Below are 20,594 nucleotides of genomic sequence, written 5' to 3'. Positions count from 1 at the left end.
ATAAAACAAAATAGGCAATAGCCCAATATTTAAATATAAATATGAAACTAAATTGGCTAAATTTTTATCCTTCTGGCCGACGAAAGCGCTGGCGCGTTCTGATGGATTTTCTCCTCATGACAGCTGAAACAACTTAAAACAGGCCTTTCGTCATTTTTGGCGATAACCTACAGATTGATGCAAAACTACAAATGGTCTAGTTTTATTTAAGTACGCTCACAATAACAAAAAATAACAATAACATAAAATAAAATTAAAAACAGGGTGCGCTTTTAGCTGTCTCTCTGTGAGAATCTGAAACATCTCAAAAATGAACTTAAACCAAGCGAATAATTGTACCTAAAAAGAAAGAAATATCTCAATTCGATAAGATAGGTTATAGGTCTGTGTTAAATAAGAGGCGATCTATCCGCTAGAATGTGTTTCTGAAATCATGGCTAGTGCTCATTGCTGCTGTTACCAGTTCTCATGGCGCTCGTGCACACGAGCAGTTTTCACACAGACAATCGAGCGTTTCGTTCTGGTAAAAGCACCAAACATAATGTACACAACGTGTCATTGCTCTTGATGTACAATCACTGATGAACACCTTTGGTTTTAATGAGTAAATTAGCCTAAATATTTATTCCTGACGGTATTTTTGTCTGCGATGTCAAATTCACTAAACATTAGCCTACATAGCATATATAGCCTAAAGCCAAAAAAAAAAAAGAACAATAAAAAAAATCAAGAACAATAGCAGTTAATAAGAATTATTGCTCTTAATGCGGTCTTAATGCTGGACCGTTCTCATTTTGCTCCACATATGGAACTTGAAGGATTTTTTTTATTTTTTTATTTTTTGCTAAGAGCAAACCAGAATGAAAATATTACATTCTTAATCCGTGTGTGTGTGCTCCTAATAAATAAATAAATATATGCTTATATATTTTATACATAATATAGACTTTGTGTAAAGGTCTTTCTTTTAATTTTGATGCATAGACTGTAGCCAAAGACTATCCCACGTTTTTAAATTAACTCACTTTAAATTTTCTAAAGGTTTTTAAGGATGTTAAAATGTTATTAGGGGCCAAGCCCCGAAGGGGCTGTAGCCCCTATTGTAATTGTACGTTTTCCCTTTTATTATTATTATTCTTCCTACCGAATGGGAGTCTATGGCAGCCCTATCAACGGAACATGAGAAAATGATGAAATTTGGCGCAGTTGTAGAGATGCTCATGAATAGTGATTGGACCAAATTTGGAGTCTCTAGAACCAACTCTATAGCGCCACCACCAGTTCAAAATTTCAACATTCTAACGGTTTTAACATTTGAACTCTTTGTCATAGAAAAATTAAATTTAGTTCATCTGATTCGTCTCTTCATGCTGATGCTATTCAACTTCTTACATTAAGTCTCCACCCATTACAGTAGCGGCCATTTTGAAAAGTACAGTATTTGTTTTTTTCGCTTCTCCTCCTTCAAAATTTGTCCAATTTTGTCCAGACTTTGATCAGGTGATCTTTGGTCTGAGCCGCAAAGAAATGACTGAACAGATTTTTTTTATTCATCTTTGTTCAAAAGTTATGATGTCACGAAGTTAACGAGGTTGACCCGAAATTGCTATAGAGGCTGTATCTCGGCCAAACTTTGAGCAATCGAAACAAAAATTGGTACACTTGATCAAGACCATGATCTAAGGTTCCATGCCGAATTTGGGAACAGCGCCACCTACAGGTCATGAGATATGAAAAATGGCTATTTTGGCCAATTACTTTTGAACACTTTATTAGAAAATCAAGATCTTGGTGTCTATGGATTCCTTGGGCCATGCCGAATCCGGGGATATTGAATTTGTCAACATCGGATGAAAAGCATGTCCGCCATTTTGAATTTTGTCATAAATTGCAATAACTTTTAAACAATTTGACATATCATCACAAAATTTGGTACATATGACCATCAGAGTGTCCTGAAGGTACATGAGAAGTTTCAGCACAGCGCCACCTAGTGTTCCACAGATATAATGTTTTTTGCAAAATTGCTTATAACTTTTGAAAACATTATCCAAATTATCCATTTGTCTGCTTTATGTCATTTTATTCCCTGGCTTATGCCGATTCCGACAATGTGTCATTTGTCATTTTCCTTAAACGTACCTGTCTGCCATATTGAATTAAATCAAAAACAGTTTTTTCGCTACTCCTCCTACAAATTTTGGTCAATTTTGTCCAAAATCAGCTCAGATGATCTTTGGACCGAGCCGCACAGAAATGACTGAACGGATTTTTGATATTCGCTACCATTCCCAAGATATTCATCTCTGAATGTGACCTTGCTTGTGTTTGTTGTCTTATACTAGTTAGCTTAGCACAGTAATTGCTTAGCATGCTAAACTATTGTTATTCTTTCTAATGTGGTCTTCAGTCAACAGGTTAACCAAAACTTAGTTGGCATTAAATAACTTTGCATACTAATATGGTTAACATGCTATGAAGCTTTTTTTTTGTGAACTCTTTCTCACACTGAAACCTCTGCTTAGCATACTGATGAACTTGCATGGCTGATTAGCTCAATGTGTTACGCCACGGATCTCGAATGCTCTGCATCGTGGGTTCGAAACTCAGTGTGACACATGCCCAGACCGCATGAGGTACTGTGGCAGGAAAAGATGCAGAACTTGTGTCTGTTCTAGGCATTCTGCCTAAAACTGGTCTAATCTGAAGCTATCACATGCAATTCCTTTATGTCCAAATTCGTAGTTATTCTTCTTCCCCCTGTATGGTAATCAATGAACCATAAGAAGGAAAATTATCAAATTTGGCATGCTTGTAGTGATAGTAATTAAAAGTAATTTGACCAACTTTGGAGTATCTAGGACTAAGTCTATAGCGCCACCACCAGTTCAAATATTCACTTTTGTAAAGGTTATAACTTTTGAACCCTTTGCTCCAGAAAAATGAATGTCAATACAACTGATTCCTCTCTTCATACTGATCACATTCAATATCTTACATTAAGTCTCCACCCAGTACAGTAGTGGCCATTTTGAAAAGTACAGTATTCCGTTTTTCGCTACTCCTCCTTCAAAATTTGTCCAATTTTGTCCAAACTTTGATCAGGTGATCTTTGGTCTGAGCCGCACAGAAATGACTGAACAGATTTTTTTTATTCATCTTTGTTCAAAAGTTATGATGTCACAAAGTTAACGAGGTTGACCCAAAATTGATATAGAGGCTGTATCTCGGCCAAACTTTGAGCAATCAAAACTAAAATTGGTACACTTGATCAAGACCATGATCTGAGGTTCCATGCCAAATTTGGGAACAGCGCCACCTACAGGTCATGAGATCTGAAAAATGGCTATTTTGGCCAATAACTTTTGAACACTTTATTAGAAAATCAAGATCTTGGTGTCTATGGATTCCCTGTGCCATGCCGAATCCGAGGATATCGAATTCGTCAACATCGGATGAACCACGTGTCCGCCATTTTGAATTTTGTGATAAATTGCAATAACTTTTAAACAATTTGACATATCTTCACACAAATTGGTATGTATGACCTTTAGAAGGTCCTGAAGGTACCTGAGAAGTTTCAACACAGCGCCACCTACTGTTCCACAGATGTAATGATTATTGCAAAACCACTTATAACTTTTGAAAACACTTTCCAAAATGTGTATGCTTTATGTCATTTTATTCCCTGGCTTATGCCGATTCCGACGATGTGTCATTTGTCATTTTCCTTAAATGTACCTGTCCGCCATATTGAAATAAATGGAAAACAGTTTTTTCGCTACTCCTCCTACAATTTTTGTCCAATTTTGTCCAAAATCAGCTCAGGTGATCTTTGGACCGAGACGCACAGAAATGACTGAATGGATTTTTGATATTCGCTACCATTCCCAAGATATTCATCTCTGAATGTGACCTTGCTTGTGTTTGTTGTCTTATGCTAGTTAGCTTAGCATGCTAATTGCTTAGCATGCTAACCAGTTGTCATTCTCTTTAATGTGGCTCTTCAGTTATCAAGTTAACCATGAGCTTCATTAGCATTAAGTTAGCTTAGCATGCTAATATGGATAGCATGCTAAGTAATGCTTTTTTTGTGAATTCTTTGTTAGACTAAAAGGTTTCTTCCACAGTCTGTTGAATTTGCATCCTCAAGTATCTCAATGTGTAAAGCCAGTTATCTGAAGAGCCCTGTATCCGAAGTTAGTGGGTTCGAATCCCAGGTGGAGCGGTTTTATAAAATAGTGTGTTTTGATTCCTTTACTGCCTCTTGGATTAGAAATAAATGCTTTTTGTTTCATGCTGTGTTCATTTTCATCTAAGCTTATGTACATTCTGAGTTCATTCTTGCCCGTAATTCTGAACCAGCTGTTTCATGTTTGTTCATTTTCTGCTGTTTTTCCTCTTCCTGCTCTGTATTGCACTACAGCATGATGAGCTGCAGAATGATCTAAACTAAAGTTATTAGGGGCCAAGCCCCGAAGGGGCTGTAGCCCCTATTGTAATTGTGCAGCTAAAGTGCAGCTTTATAAGAATTCTTCATTTTGAGTTCATTTTCACATGAACTAATAAACTTCGGCAGGTGTGGAAACATTCACTTGCACAGTGGTGCAATGAGATGAGAAATGGACCTTGGACCCGGAGGTCGTGGATTCGAATCTTGTGTGGGGTTCCTTTATACAATTGTGTGTAATGAGTCATTTTGATACCTTTTTTATCCAAATTAGGATTGTGCTAATCTTTATTCCTCTTCAATGAGATACAAGTATTTTAGTTCATTCCGTGTTCGTTCTCTGAACTTCTATTGATTTTCATTTCATTTCCACCTGTCCTTCTGAACCAGATGTTTTGCATGTACATTCAATTTCTGCTGTTTTTGCTCTTCCTGCTCCGTATTGCGCTACTGCCCCTACTGGGGCTTGGCCCCGAATTGCTGCTTGCAGCTATATTATTATAATGTTATTGTTGTTTTACTTCGTCCTTTCATCTCCGTTTACAAACTGACATTTTATTATTACAGTCACTTTTCATCAGCGTTTTATCAGCGTTTACTGATATAGAGAATCTCTCTCTTTGGAGTGGACTTTGTTCTTTGAAGCTTTGCAGACCTTTTTCATGCTCTAAAAGCAATATTAAACACCAAAGAAATTTGGAAATGTAAAAAAGCATAATAGGACCCCTTTATTAAGAGATTATAATAGTTTTAAACTTTTTTGTCTTTACTTTTTTTATACATTTATTATATAGGTGAGGTTAAAAAGTCTGGATGGGGGAAAGTGTTAAATTCAGATTCAGAAAAATTGGTAAAACTCAACAATAAGGTTCCATAAATTAGGATTAATTAACATTACGATTAAGAAATACTGTAACAAATGCACTGCTCATTGTTAGTTCATGTTAGTTGATTAAAAAAGACCTTATTGTAAAGTGTTAACGAAAAATTTTACTTTGTAGAATTTGAAAAAAAAAGTATGTATGTTGAAATAATTTTATAATTGCCCTAAATGCTTCTGTCATTATAAGCATTTTAGAGAAAAAGAGTTGTTTGTATTTTTTTATTATGATGTAAACAATAAGTGTCAGGGGAACCAAAACAGCAGATTTACAATGAAAATCAGTAGCGATGCATCAAACTGATTTGTTTACCGAAACACTCACCGGGACGAATATCACACACGCTTATTGCCAGCGTTTTTCGAGACCTTTTTTTTTTTGTGTATATACCCAAGCAATTTTCACTGGCGATGTGCAGAGTGAATGTGCAAATTCACTCCCTGACAGTATATAGCGCTTGTGCTTAAAGGTAGTGCAAATAAACATATTTATGATATTAATAAAGTTAAAGAAGATAAAAATGCAGATATAAAATGGCATATATGGCATATATATGACATATGAGAGATGGTAGTCAGAAACGGTAGTGCAAATAAGTCACAATGACAGTAGTGCAAGTGAACCGTACTGCAAATAAACATTTATGAAATGGACATTCTCAACTACATTTCTTGAATGTAAAAAAAAAATAAAAAAATACAGAAATAATACACTTCTATTGGTGTGGCCAAGAACTGGTAGAGCACCCATACGTGCATCTCAATCAGCTCCCTAGTTCAGTAGTCAGGGCACAGATCAGGGAGTCAGCCACATTCATTTACACGGTATACTGATACACAACCTAGGAAGCTAGGGAGCGGTTTGAGATGCAGGGACAGTTTGTAGGGGTCTTCCTCGTCTACCTACTTCCTCTTCGTCATCTTGGTATTAATATGTGTTAGGCAAGACCGTTTTGTGCTTGAGTGCCACCAAGTCGTGTTTTAGCTTAACTTCAGCAGCTCCATGCACGTGAACAAAAGCACCAATCTCATTGGTCTGCCAGTTTTTAATGGCGCTTCAAACCAAAAAAATGAACCTGAGGTGATTTTTTTTTTTTTAATGACGCTTTTACGCCTGCCATTTTTCGCGACGGTGTGCACACTCACATTGGCGAATAAGTCACATTGTTTGTTTGCTTGTTTTGTTTCTTGTTTGATTGTTCAGTTTTTTGCTTTGTTTTTTCACAGATAAAATACAGTTTGAAAAAATGCCACCAAGTAAAGAACAGCCTACATGTTTGTTTATTATTAACATCATCATCATCATCATCATTTTTTTTTTTTTTTTTACCTGTGTGGCAATGAGATAGAGTAGCTCCCCTAGTGGTGGAATCAAGCATTGCTTCAATTTGCTGCTCCTGAAGTTCTCTCGGATGAGTTCTGTGAACATGGCCACCGCCTGAGGAGCAAACCAAACACAAAATGTTATATCTACATACAATAAATGCCATTATTTAGTTGATGAAAGATCTAAGAAATCACCATGGAATCACCCAAAAATTAAATTTGTCACCATTTATTCAAGTTGTTCCAATCACCTTCGTAAGCAATATATATATATATATATATATATATATATATATATATATATATATATATATATATATATATATATATATATATATATATCTTCATTTGTGATCCAAAGTTTAACAACAACAACAAAAAGTATGGATTTAGACATGCGGGTGATTAAATTATGACAATTTCATTTAGAGTGAATATAATTCCTTTAATCTGAGTTTGTTTCCCTTTGTCTATAATTGAGTTTTGAGTTTTGTTCCCCTGTGTCTATATTTCCTATTATTAAACAGTTAGTTCCTGTCCTTGATTCTGATTGGTCAATAGCTATGTTTTATTCATAATAAAACACGGCTATGGCCGCTTCACCCAACGGTTCTGTGTATCACTACACAACACCCTTAGCAACCACTCTTAGCAACATAAACTGTTTGTTCTCAATTTACCCTTCGCAAGGAGTTTGATTGACAAGCGATCTAACCAATCAGAACGCCGAATCCGCCATTTTGTCCAACAAAGCAGTCAGTAGTTAGAAGATTAACCTTGGTGGAGTTAAACTTGAAAAATTGTGTATACTGACATCTTTCCGCGTTTGAAACAACATTCCTTCTCATGTTCATTCATGTTTATTTTGATAATATACATGAACTAGTAGGAAGAGATGATCGGTTTACGAGCCTCTTGAGCTGAGATGCTACAGCAATCTGTCACGACCATGGTTACGACACATTAAAGAGCCACAAAACGTTTTTTATTGTTTGAATTTATTAAAAAGAACTACAGTTTGAAAGCTGGGACTTTGTTTAAGATCATAAGTAACCCGCTTTGTCTTGTCTGTTGACGTGTTGTCAGTGTCCTCTTTTCTCCGTGATGTATTTTTCACTGCGTGTGATGTGACAGCGCCACAGCTTGTCGGACAAAGCAACAGTAACTAAGGCGGGCGGGTCTTTGTGAAGGGTCAATTGATATTGTTCATTGAAGCTAACTGTATTATGTAGAAGAGTATTGTGAGAAAGAGATTGAGTGAGCGAGTTTATTACCTCCTAGTATTTTCCTTCAGGTCAGTCCTATGTTCATAATAAAAAAATCTGTTTAAATGTCCGCTGCAATATCTTGTCCTTTTAACAGTTCAGGGGTTTTCCCGTGACTGACAGCGCTAGTCAAAGCATTTGTCAGTTGCGTCTTGTTCCGTGTTCACAACAATTCAGTCTTTTCAATATAAAAGTCTTCGCTGCTGACTGACACACTCATAACGACAGTCTTTGCCGCCATCTAATGGTGTAATAATGTAATTTCTGTTGCTGTTCACGGTCAGACTATTTTTTTCCGGCAGATAGAAGGCTTTTAGTGATTTTACTTCATGAAAGTTGCATTGATACATATTTTTTGGGCTTTAATATTTGTATTGTGTGGTAACCGTTTTATAAAAGCAATAATTACGAGAGGCTGTGTGTATCGTGAATAAGTCATGGCTGAAGGGCGTTGTTAGGCACGACGCGACAAGCACAGCCTGACAAGCATCGCTTACTTAAAACACAACACTGGGCAGGACATTTTTTAATAGCCAATAGCTTTTCATTGCACCATAGCTGTGAATCAAGATTATTTGCTACCTGCCATTTCTAGTTGGTGGCAGGTGGCATTAGGGGAGGGACATTTTCATTCTACAGAGCATTTAACTGGATATTATGAGTGCAGGATGAGTCATTAAAATGTTTGGTCTGTTTCCCTCCTGTTTTGGGTCTGCGTTTTTGTTTCTATTTTTTAAACAGAGCAATATACAGTCTCATCCATAGAGCTCTGGCCTATAGCATTGTATAATCTTCCTTCTCTCTGAGTGCTCGTATGAGTAAGTATATATGCATCTCTCTCTGCAGTTGTTCTCTCAGTAGGGTGCTATGCAAATGCCCTACTGTATGTAGCATGCTTTGCCCCGTGACTGTTAAAGTCTCATAAGTGATGACTTTGCAGGGAACAGATGTTGGTGGCTGTGTTTGATGAGTCTTGGCAGAGAGAGAGACGTGCAGTGATGATTCCTGTTACACAGGAAGAAACAAACAAGGGTAAGCTGTCTTATTCAGCATACCACGCATGCAAAGTAATTCCTGCTCTAGAACGTATCATTATCATCAACACACACACACATATACAAATTCTCTTCTAGAGTATGCTGCTATTATCCACACGCACATAAATACACATATACATGCTATAACATTTTAGAAAACAGCATTATCATCGACACACACAGATAGTGTGCATGTCGAGCTGAGTATTAGAAGGTTTAAGCTGTATAGGGGTGGCATGCTGGAGAAGACAGTGGAGCACTGCAGGATTCTCTCTGGCCTGAAATCAGTTATGGGTTTTTAAACTAAGTACTCAGGAACTCAAGTTTGAAGAGACTGAGCTGGATCCTACCTCTGCTCTAGTTGGCTCATTATCAAAGATGTGTATTAAACAATTATATTTACTGCACTGTGCCACCGGAAAGAAACCCTATCCTTAATTCAAACAAAGCTAATCCAAAACTCGCTCTTTTAGATTTATATGTTTAATCTCCTTGTTCTAGTCATGATTTGCACTTTAATGGAATCCTATGTTTAAGGAACAGCTGCCTCTGTGTGTATATCTGCAGTGCATTAGCTCTGATCAACTCAATAGTAAAAAACTTGTGTTTGATGTTACTAATGTCACTTTGTCATGCCATGCATAGTAATTAATACTTTTTTTTTTTTTCAGGAGTAGAATGAAACTCAGTCTGTTATATTAAGAAAAAAAGCTATACATGTTTTAATAGATTGCAAAATCTTTTCACATTACAGCTTGTGTACATACACAACATTCTGTGTCTCTGTCTCTCTATCCCCCTATCTATCTCTCTATCTATTCAATTTCTATCCAATAAAATATTGTATAATCAGTATAAAGTATTGTACATTAATTATAAAACTGCCAATGAAGTTCTACAATTTTAATAATTTACAATTAATTAATTTTTTTTTTTTTCAATTCAGGACTTGCTGGTAAACTTTTAGAAGTGTATATTAGTGCTGTCAAGGTTAATGTGTTAACGCATGTGATTATTTTTTAGTATCCTCATTAGAGCAGCCTTGAATAAGTTAAATAAAGTCTTAAACAAAAGTAAAGAGTGGTGAGAAAGTGTGACGTGTGAGATCCGTGCTGTGCAGCAGCGGCAGCTCTTAAAGTGACAGCTACCATTGCTGTATGTAATTGAAGATAATGAAAGAACAAAGGTAACAGAGAAAAGTACTCTCTGCTCTTGACTAAAGAACTTTTGTAGTTTTAATAATAATTAGTCCCCATTCTCTTAATTAGTAATGGGTGTAACGTTCAATAAACCAATCAGAGTGTCATCTCCCATTCCCTTTAAGAGCGATATGCGCTTGCGCCATGGCGGATTGCTATTTACATGGTGGAATTTGTTGGCGGAAAAGCTGAACGCTTTTCAAGCGAAGAAACCGATCTGCTCGTGCGCGAAGTTAAAGCGGGCTTGCAAATTCAGGCTTTCAAATAGCTCCACGCGATGAGTCAGTTAATATATATGTGTGTGTAATGGCACGATTGTTCAATTAATTAGCCAATTTTGTACATCATAAGGAGTAATAGGCTGAATTGAAAATAGGTAGCATAATTCTAATACACGCAATGACTATTCATCATTACATTTTTATATTTATGTAGCCTACACAATAATATTCTTTTACACTGCAATCCTTTTGTTTTTAATATTTGGCATGTTTGTGTGATGCGCATCCCTGTGTGTAATAAGCAAAGTCAACGCGCACTGTGGACGCGCCCAGAGGCGCAGTTTCTATCAATGCACTCTAACAAAAAAATATTGCGTCATTGACTTTAGACTTTAGACCAGGTTTGAGTTGGTCTATGGCGCAGTCTATTTTCAGCTCATTAAAATAGCAATGCGCCGCCAATGCGCCTGAACACACCTCTTTTTTAGACCAGCACGCCCATGGGCGCACTAACTGGCGCAAATGCATTTACTAATTTAAGGACGTGGCACTGAGCGGGAAAATGCGAACGGCGCCGGGCGCAAACTAGCAAACACACTTGCGCTGCGCCTTGCGTCGCATTGTGCCGGGTGTATTATAGGGCCCATACTGTCTTTATGTTGTTTCTTTGTTGTTTTAATTTGGAGATTAACTATATAATTATTACACTATAAAATATATAAAAAATGTATAAAAACGTAAGTATTTTTAATTGTGATTAATCGCAATTAATCACAGAAAAAAATGTGTGATTAATCGAGTTTTATATATATGTTTTCCAAAGTTTTCCAACACCATGTGAATTCTGGTTCTTCAAAGACAAATTAATAAATATCTTAATTATTACTTGTTTTGTAATCTTGAATCCCCCCCCCCTATGGTTGAGAAACATTTTTAGAAATTATTATTATAATTATTTATTTGTGTTCCAGTGTTCCATTTATCTAGTAAGCAAGTTCTAGATCAGTAAAAGTGCCCAAATGAAGAAACTACCAAAATTAATCTGAAACAATCCACTGAAATGTGTGTTCACGCTATCATGCCTCAGTTTAATAAGTTTCTAAAATCTCTCTAATAATGTAAATATTAATGTGGGAGTAAATGGATGAGTGGATATTTTTTTTTTTCAGCCAGCATATTTCCTAAATTAAAAAGTGAATAAATAAGATTTAAAATCACTGTGGAATTATTCCAACTTCACCATTTTCTACAAAGCCAAAAAAAGTGTCACACCAAAAACCAGATTTAAAATTCAGATTCCTTACAAAAATATCAATAATATGAGACAAAGGACATGAGAAGCGAAAAGTTACCATGGAGGACGCATTGTGAGATGCAGATCTACTGTAATCAACTGAAGCTCAGAGAATCAATATCATTCCCTGAGTCAGTCAGACAAATGCAGTCAAACTGTACGTGTCTTAGACGTCCAGCAGGCAAAACGAGGGAGAAACGGAGTGCCCTTGATACTCGCTCACTGGTTTCCAATCGCACCGATACTCTTGTGTGCCACTTAAAATTCAACTCTGAAATATTCACTCCCTCCGGCACAAGACGCTGCAGATGGCGATGCCTTTATGCACTGACAGAATCTGGATTTTTAATACATATCTCTATGAAATATATATGGAAGAAGTAACTTTAAAATGACTTTTTTTTTTTTCAGAAAATGGTTTACCATCAAATAATAAAGTAGTAAAAAAAGAATGAAACTGGCTCATCCCTGTGGTACCTCCTTCAGATGGCTGTGCTGTAATTCTTAGCCGTGTGTAATGGGATTGGTCAAGGGAAACAGTCAGGCTCTTCTGAGAGTAACTGTGAATTTAGGCTAGGGGCACGGGGGATTGCCGGTGCCAAGGACAATGATTAATTTACCACTTCATTAGACTATTGCTCAAGTATTCATGGCGAACACAGACACAGAGGGTTTTAGGGAGGATTAGAGGCGAACCGAACGTCAGAGGGAGAAAGACCAAGTGTTTTGGGGTGGATGTAGAAAGAGAGAGAGAGCACAAAAAGCAAAGCAAAGCAAAGGAAACTTTTCTGCTCTACCTGTAATTCTGTAATTTCCTTCCTCCTGCATCAAGCCCCTGTGCGACATTTCTATTTATAGAAGCTTTTATCGTTGCCATGACGATGAATTAGCCCAAGTTTCTTTTAGATGATGGATACTGGGTAAAACTTACCTATGTGGATCCTCTTATTGCTAAGCTTCCAGATCCAAAATAAAACACGCATTACAACTCAAAATCCATATTGTCACTCTTTTAGAATACATTTCTCAAGAAAAAAATGTGCAATTAAGGCTGGAATACACTACAAGACTTTTGCCCAGATTTTTGCAAATAACTGCAATCTGAATAAATCGATGCTCGATGCCGAAAGTTAGAGCTAGCCAGCTGATTTCAGGCATTCGCAGCTGACAATTTCATAGAAAAATCGCATATTATGGGCAAACACTCTTTTTTTTTTTTTTTTTTGCTTTAGACGTTTATTCCATTCCATACACTACAAGGCTTGTCACACAGATCCAAGTATTTGACCATATCCATTTTTTTTTTGGTTTCATTAATCCCCGCCAAGCTAGAATGATTCCATTGGCTATTCAAAACCCCATGGTCAACCGTGTCACTGAAAGCGATCACCATATATAAGACTTAAGTGGTAAGTGGTAAATAAGTGGTTATTTGACTTTAATGCACACCAGATATGATTATCCCACTTATGTCATGATCACTTGCCAGCATGTACAATTTAAAGCTGTCGTTAGCTGCGTTTCCTTTACCCTTCAAATTGTGCAAATTGAAATTGCGAATTGAAAATATGCTAAATGGAAACATGTCAATTTCGCAAAAACTCCCAAAACAAGTTATGCTTGCATGAGGTTGTTTTTCAGGCAATTTGAAAAAGGAATATTTCACAAAACTGCAATGGAAAGTTTTTTTTTGTTTTTTTTTTTTTTCTGCATTTACAGTTCACCTGGTGTAAAAGTGGAACATTCTTTAAAGATGTCACAATGTTTAGACAGAAGACGAGACAGAGTTCTTTATTAAACTCATAAAAGACAAAATAATTATGGGAATATTGGATTCTAAACAGCAAAGAAATGTCACAATTTATCAAGACCTCGAAGCAGAAAGGAGGGAGAAACACCTTATATGTGACCGCTCCCAGAGTATAAGGTGCTTTCCTTGCCACTGATGCTTGGAACACACTTACTTAAACGTACTCCTTCATTTTAGTTGCATAACATCAGTTAATGGAAACGCCGTCATTTCGCAATAGTTTTTTTTTTTTAATCGACATTTAGAAAATATCACAAGTTTTGCGCAAATCTGTAATGGAAACCCAGCTATTGATGTTTGCAGCACAAAATGTGACTGAACAGACGAAATAATGGTGATGCTATAGGGACAAAATGTCCCCACAAAGATGGCAATATCTCTGAAATCCTTTTCCTTATGGGAACATGTTTTGGTCCCCTAAGGAAAAGAGTTTATAAATCATACTAAGTGAAGGTTTTTTTTTTTTTTTTATGTATAAATGCAGTAAGTTTCCTTTTATGTGTATGTTTAGGGTTAAGGGATAGAATATACAGTATAAAAATCATTATGTCCATGGAATGTCCCCATATATGTATGTATGTATGTATGTATGTATATGTGTGTGTGTGTGTGTGTGTGTGTGTGTGTGTGTGTGTGTGTGTGTGTGTGTGTGTGTGTGTGCTTTTGTTTATATTACATTGTGGGGACCAAATGTCCCCATGATGTAATATAAACCTGAGTTCACCTACATCGTGGGGACCAGCCAGCGGTCCCCACAATGTAAATGGGTTTATAAATCATATAGAATGAGTTTTTGTGAAAAAGTAAAAGTTTGCACAGTTTCCTGTGAGGGTTAGGTTTAGGGGTAGGGGCAGGGTAGGGGGATAGAATGTACAGTTTGTTCAGTGTAAAATGCATTGAAGTCTATGGAAAGTCCCCACAATTCACAAAAACAAACATGTGTGTGTGTGCGTGTGTGCGCATGTTCAGGGCACATATTTGTATAATGACATGGGTATGACATGGGTATTACAAGGAGAGGGTGACTTATCAGGACATTACCCCATGTCCCCATTTTTCAAAAGGCTTATAGAGAATGATTTTATTGAGAAAGTAGAAATGTGCACAGTTTCCTGTGATGGGTAGGTTTAGATGTAGGGTTGGTGTAGGGCGATAGAAAATACGGTTTGTACAGTATAAAAACCATTATGCCTATGGAATGTCCCCACAATTCACAAAAACAAACAAAATGTTTCTGTGATCCTGAATGTTTTTTGTCTGTGCCCAAGCTCTTATTTATATATAAAGTTTCCACCTCAATAAAAGACAAGAAAAGACGTATTTGTCTGCAAATATTTCGCCCTCATCTTGAGATGGCTTGAAATTCCAGTGGGAATCAGATATACGTGTTTAGACGTAGGTTAGATGTCCAGATATCAAATATGTATCTGATTTAAAACCACATTTGGAAGTGACTCGAAAACAGATGCGGAAAAAAATGTACCGTGCGGATTTTTGTTTACATGTGTGCAACAATGTGTCAGATTTTGTTGTGCCAGTGTAAATGCAGCCTTTGATATTTTGAGTCAATTTTAGAACACATACAGACCTTAATCAGGGTAGTGCCAAATATAATTTGACAAGAATGAAAACAAGGCTGCAAGGGATGGAAGTACAGTGTGTTTAATGGATTGTACTGTTTAACAACACACCGATTGTTTAGCTGACGAAATATTTTTCTGAAAAAAAAAAAAAAAAAGCCAAAAACTCAATTTTTGAAAGTGGTGAAAATTGCATTATCTAGGACTTTTATATAGTGTGTGCCATTGTAAAGGATGTAAGTTTATCCTTCAAAGCCTCGTTGTTATCCATGTTGAATTCAATATTGCGTCTAACCTGACCTGAAGGTCTATTGTTTTTATTTGTCATGCGTCTTTTTTTTTGTGTTCGAAATTATTTGAAAGTTTGGTAGTGTGTGATCCTCAGTCGTTTAGTGCATAATGCCCGGTTTGTTTTTCTGTACCCATTTACAAATTCAGCAAGTGTACGATGAATCTGTTCAGACTTTAGTTTAGTTTAGCTTCAATTTATTATCTAAGAAGGCCCTCTAGAGTGCAGAAGAACCATAAGAAAGCAGCTCTGCTTTTTTCTCACCAAAAAGAAGCACTGAAAGAAATCGCCATGACAGGATCGGCCGCTCAGACACAGAACCCCCGTAGAGCGCTGGGGAGAGAGTCCGTCACCCTGAGCACTTCTTCAATACTGACCCACTGAGCCCAGAAAAGCAAGAAAGACGCTGAGAGAAACCGCAAAGTTTAAGCTTGTATTGTGTAAAACGGCAAAGAACTCAGCCTTGCTTGATTACGGCGGACGGCCATTTTGTGCTGCTGTCCACGCAAAGTCCGGGTGGTACACCAAATTCTCCATGAACACAGCGGTGGAGAAGTTTGTAGTGGAACAGAAGACAAACCTATGTAAAATCAAGGATTGGGGTGGAAGAATTTGTTTTTGATTAGCCACATGCATCTGTGCAGCGCTTTGATGATTACTGAAAGCTTTTTTAAACCTGGTTGGATGAGATGTCTGTCCTCTTTGTATTTGAAAAGGCTGGGATAGAGACATAAGAAGCTAATTTCACCTGGCTTTTACTGGATTTCAAGTGCTTTGGATTGAGAGCTGAGAGATGATTTTTGTTTAGTATTTTCTCCCATGAGTGGTAGATGAAAATAAAGCAATGCTACAGTGACACCTGGTGGATGTTCCTCATTATTTTCAAAAACAACATGTTTTTGAAAACAATCACGCAATGTGAAAATGTCCATCATGCTTCAAACACACACAGACACACAAGTCTCACCTCCGTGACAGGAACATCGTCTCTGAGCTCTGTGCAGTGGGAGGCCAGCAGGCCAATCACTCTCATCACTTTGCTTCTTCTAAAACATAAATTAGAACAATCAAATGATGTCTCATCCAGCTGTTTGTTTCATTAAAGCTGTTTACTTTGTTAAAATCTGACATTGTATCCCATCTTTTAAAAATATTTTTCTTAATGGAATTTATCTTGCTTTGAGCTCTCTCCTGCCATTTTAAGAATGGTGATATTAGCGATACATCACTATGGTATCGGGATTGGTATGTTTCTGTTTTTACAGCATCGTTTTATAACTAATTATTAATTATTATTAATGTTTATAACATTTTTGGAGATTGATGATATGAATGAAACTTTATTCCGTCATAGTCTGTGTCTAGTCCAGGTTTCAAATTTAATGAATACATCTTTTCTATTGCTTCAATATTTCTATATTGGTATAATCCTAACACAGATTGTTCATGTCCATCATCTATGTAAAAAGATTCATTCTCCATTATGCAAAAATGACAAGCAAGTAATACATTTCTATCCTCAGCAGTAAAAATTTGTTTTATAAACCATTATAAACAACCGATTTTGTCCCTAATATTGATTTTAACCCTTAAATGCATGACTGTTTTGCCAATCATTCTTACATATTCGGGTCTTTATCGACCCAGATCTATATCTAACGTGAAAGGATCTCTACCTGTTGTGATAATATAAAACTCCTCTGATATTAGAGTAACAATTACAGAAGAATAAAATAAAGAATATTTTGTTACCTTTCGGAGCTTGGAAGGGCTCGGTTTGAGCAGGTATTTTACTCCATCATCACTGTCCGCGTCAGAGCTCATTTCCCAGTACATTCAGCAAATAATGGGCTAGTTTTATGTTTGAGGTCACGGATACGAGCCCATTCGTAATCTCAAATGTATTCTCAAAACTATATAATTTTCAACATCTTCAAAATCAATATTTGAGTCACTAACAGCTTCACCAGATCCATCCAGTGACAGTTACAGTCATATTTGATTGCCTTCAGTACTTGCTCTGCAGTAAATCACTGATCCATTTCATGTTTTTCTTATTATTTTGTGTTATTTGTATTCTGAGTGAGTCGTCACTTCAGCATTGTGTATCAGACATTGCCACCTTGTGGAATAAAGTTGAATTGCACTTATACCGTCATCTAAGATTCAATTATTGTTGTGCAGAAAAAATATACGTACTCTCATACACACCTCGGGTCGTTAGCGACCCTATACAATTTTTACAAAAAATGAATACAAAAATAGGCATTCTTTTATAATTGTATTGTTTTTTTTTTTCTTGTTATATTCTTTATAATGAATTGATTGAGGAATACCAAGAAGGATTATGTCTAATTTTAAAAAAAATGAACGAGGAGGGGGGTAGTGAATGCCGTCCCGGGTCACTAAAGACCCGAGGTATGCATTTAAGGGTTAAAAATGATTGTATTTATATAAACTTAGTAAATATCGAAGCGCCAATTGCCATTTCATTTAGCAACGTTAAACAGTCTAAATGTATTGACTACATTAAAATCGTTTATTCAAATATTAAGTTGATTATAACAAAAATGTTTTCAAATCAGCATATTAGAATGATTTCTGAAGCATCATTAATGGCTACCAGAAATTCAGCTTTGCCATCACAGGAATGAATTACATATTACAAATAAATTAAAATAGTAAATAGTTATTTTAATTTGTAATAATATTTTACAATATTACTGTTTTTACTGTATTTCTGATTTTTTAAAAATGCAGCCTTGGTGAGCATAAGCATAGAAATGATTAAAAAATTCAAAAGCATTAAAAATAAATAAATAAATAAATAAAAAAACGTACAGACCCCAAACTTTTGAATGGTATTGTATATAATTATACCATGGTTGTAACACACACCCCATGATAAAATCACTGTAACGCACAACCTCTTGTGACTTTATTTTACCATTTTTGTAATGCAGTATAAGCACACCACATCTCATGTTTAAATAAGCATGCTGGTTTACAGTGTCATTTAAAACTGAAGTCATTCTGTCCGTTGCTTGGTGACTGTAGTGTAGAGATAGAGGCTGTAATCCTGTGAGGAGCCAGTGAGACACATGCCTGTCATTCCTTCCACTCAGAGCAAAAGGGACAGAGAGAAGAGAGACAGGCTCTGCATTTCTCTGAACAGACACTCAAAGACTGGCACCAACAGTGTCATCTGAGAATACTACACTATTTACAGTGTGATCTGGCTGTATGATTGATTAAGTGAAATGTAACATGTTACATGCAGTAACTGTAGAAATAACTATAAATTATGCATAATTGCATTCATCTAACCCTAAAACAAACCCCAATCCTAACCCTAACCCTATAGAAAGTACATGTAGATAATTGTTATGCAGTACTTAAATGAGTAATTACACTGTAACACGGACACCTTAAATGAAATGACAGAAAGCTCTCGGACTAAATCTAAAATATCTTAAACTGTGTTCCAAAGATGAACGGAGGTCTTACGGGTTTGGAACGACATGAGGGTGAGTCATTAATGGCATAATTTTCATTTTTAGGTGATCTAACCCTTTAAAATAAAGTGTAACCGTGAAATCAAAGTGAAATCAATACAACAACAAAAAAAAAGAGATTATGTTGTTGTAATATATAAATGAAAATGCATTTGTTTTTTTGTTTGTTTTTAATTAAGGCTGAGTTCACAGAGTTATATACTGAAGAAAACTTACATATCCCAGTTTGGAGCATGTCGCATCTGTTGAACCAGCACAGGGAACTGTGTCATAAAGAAAAAGGGGAAAAATGTCACATTTTGAGATGTCTTAATATATTTCCAATTTCATTAAGTCAGAGCCAGTGAGGATTTTTAGAGGACTCTAAACAGCATGATTTTTTTTTTTTCCTTATATTTTATAATTATAGTTTGGTTGCACTTTATTTTACAGTACATGCACTTGTGTGTACTTACCTAAAAAAATACTGGGCAATATAAGGTAACTACATGGGGTAGGTTCAGGGTTAGTACCTAGTTATTACCCAGTTAATTACTATAATACACATACAGTTACTATAATATGTACAGGTAAAACTATAAAATAAACTACTACCTGTAATTTTATAATACACTTTTATTTTCTTCTGCTTTTGACATCACAGCTCAGGACAACCCTTACTGAAGAGTTATGTGAGCGCTTATATGCCATCAGCCAATCAGTGCAGTCATCAGATTAAATTATTTTTGGCGACTCCAAAGTGACTAGTCACATCATGGCATGGTGATTGGCTCTTATATATATATATATATATATATATATAATAACATAAAAAAATACCTGTATTGGGAGTGCTCAACCTGAGTAATTGCCATTCATTCAGATGAATGGAAATGCTAATGGTGGTGAGACACCTGGTGGCCAGAGGTAGAATGCACTGGTGTACAGGCTACTGTGACAACAAATTATACTTAAAATTATCATTAAAAAATGACCAAAATGTTCAAATCCAAAATAGAAATGTTGCTTATCTGATTTACATTGGTTTAAGGTTCCAGTATAAATATGTAACAAATCCTTTAGGTACCACTGAAATCTAATAAATTTAGTCTATTAAGTTCCTCTGATTACAGTAGGAAGAGGAAGAGGAAGCTCATTTTCAGACAGCAGCAGACACCCATTCCTCAGCTAACACACTATTGTTCAACTTCCCTCATTAGATGATCTACACTTCCAGCCGCTCGATAATATCACAAAAGAAAAGTGAGATTTGCACTGCATGGAATGGTTACAGATTAAAAGGTTCACTTAATCCTCTTCAATTTAAAATGCATTTTTATACATTAATCTAATTTAAAATGCAAACATGATGAGGGCCTGTAAAACATCTGTTTAGTTTCAGTAAGAGCAGCTGTTGAGTGTGGGGCTTTAAAGACCATTGAATCTCCATGCCACCAAAACTTCAAAAGACATTGTAATCCAAGCTGTTTAATCCAAGTCTAATGAAGAGACATGATCACTTTATATATCCAACAGATTTTAATTAGAAAGGAAGGCAGGGAATACATCTCTGAGGTTTCATAAAAAAAATATATATATATGAAGAGTTTCGTTGCAAAACGAGATAACTCTGTTTTTAACATTTGTCAAAACATGTTTATTATTATGTTATCATGTTACACACTAAAAACTCCTGGGTCAAAAATAACCCATAATGGGTTATTTTTGACCCAAATCCTGGGTTAAAAA

The 20,594-nt window shown here is 36.0% G+C and overlaps 1 protein-coding gene across 2 annotated transcripts in view; it reads right to left on the bottom strand.

Moving 5' to 3' along the window:
• ulk4 (unc-51 like kinase 4) overlaps positions 1 to 20,594 on the bottom strand; it is a 276,239-nt gene that overhangs the window by 235,671 nt on the left and 19,974 nt on the right. For both annotated transcript variants that reach the window (XM_067401179.1, XM_067401171.1), the window contains exons 16-18: positions 19,083 to 19,129; positions 16,319 to 16,397; positions 6,661 to 6,768 (exon numbers count right to left, since the gene is read on the bottom strand). In XM_067401179.1, the coding sequence (XP_067257280.1) occupies positions 6,661 to 6,768; positions 16,319 to 16,397; positions 19,083 to 19,129 (234 nt within the window). The remainder of the gene's footprint in view (positions 1 to 6,660; positions 6,769 to 16,318; positions 16,398 to 19,082; positions 19,130 to 20,594) is intronic.

This window comes from Chanodichthys erythropterus, chromosome 2 (assembly GCF_024489055.1).
Source record: "Chanodichthys erythropterus isolate Z2021 chromosome 2, ASM2448905v1, whole genome shotgun sequence".
Taxonomy (NCBI): Eukaryota; Metazoa; Chordata; class Actinopteri; order Cypriniformes; family Xenocyprididae; genus Chanodichthys; species Chanodichthys erythropterus.
This window is presented reverse-complemented; position numbering and strand designations above follow the sequence as displayed.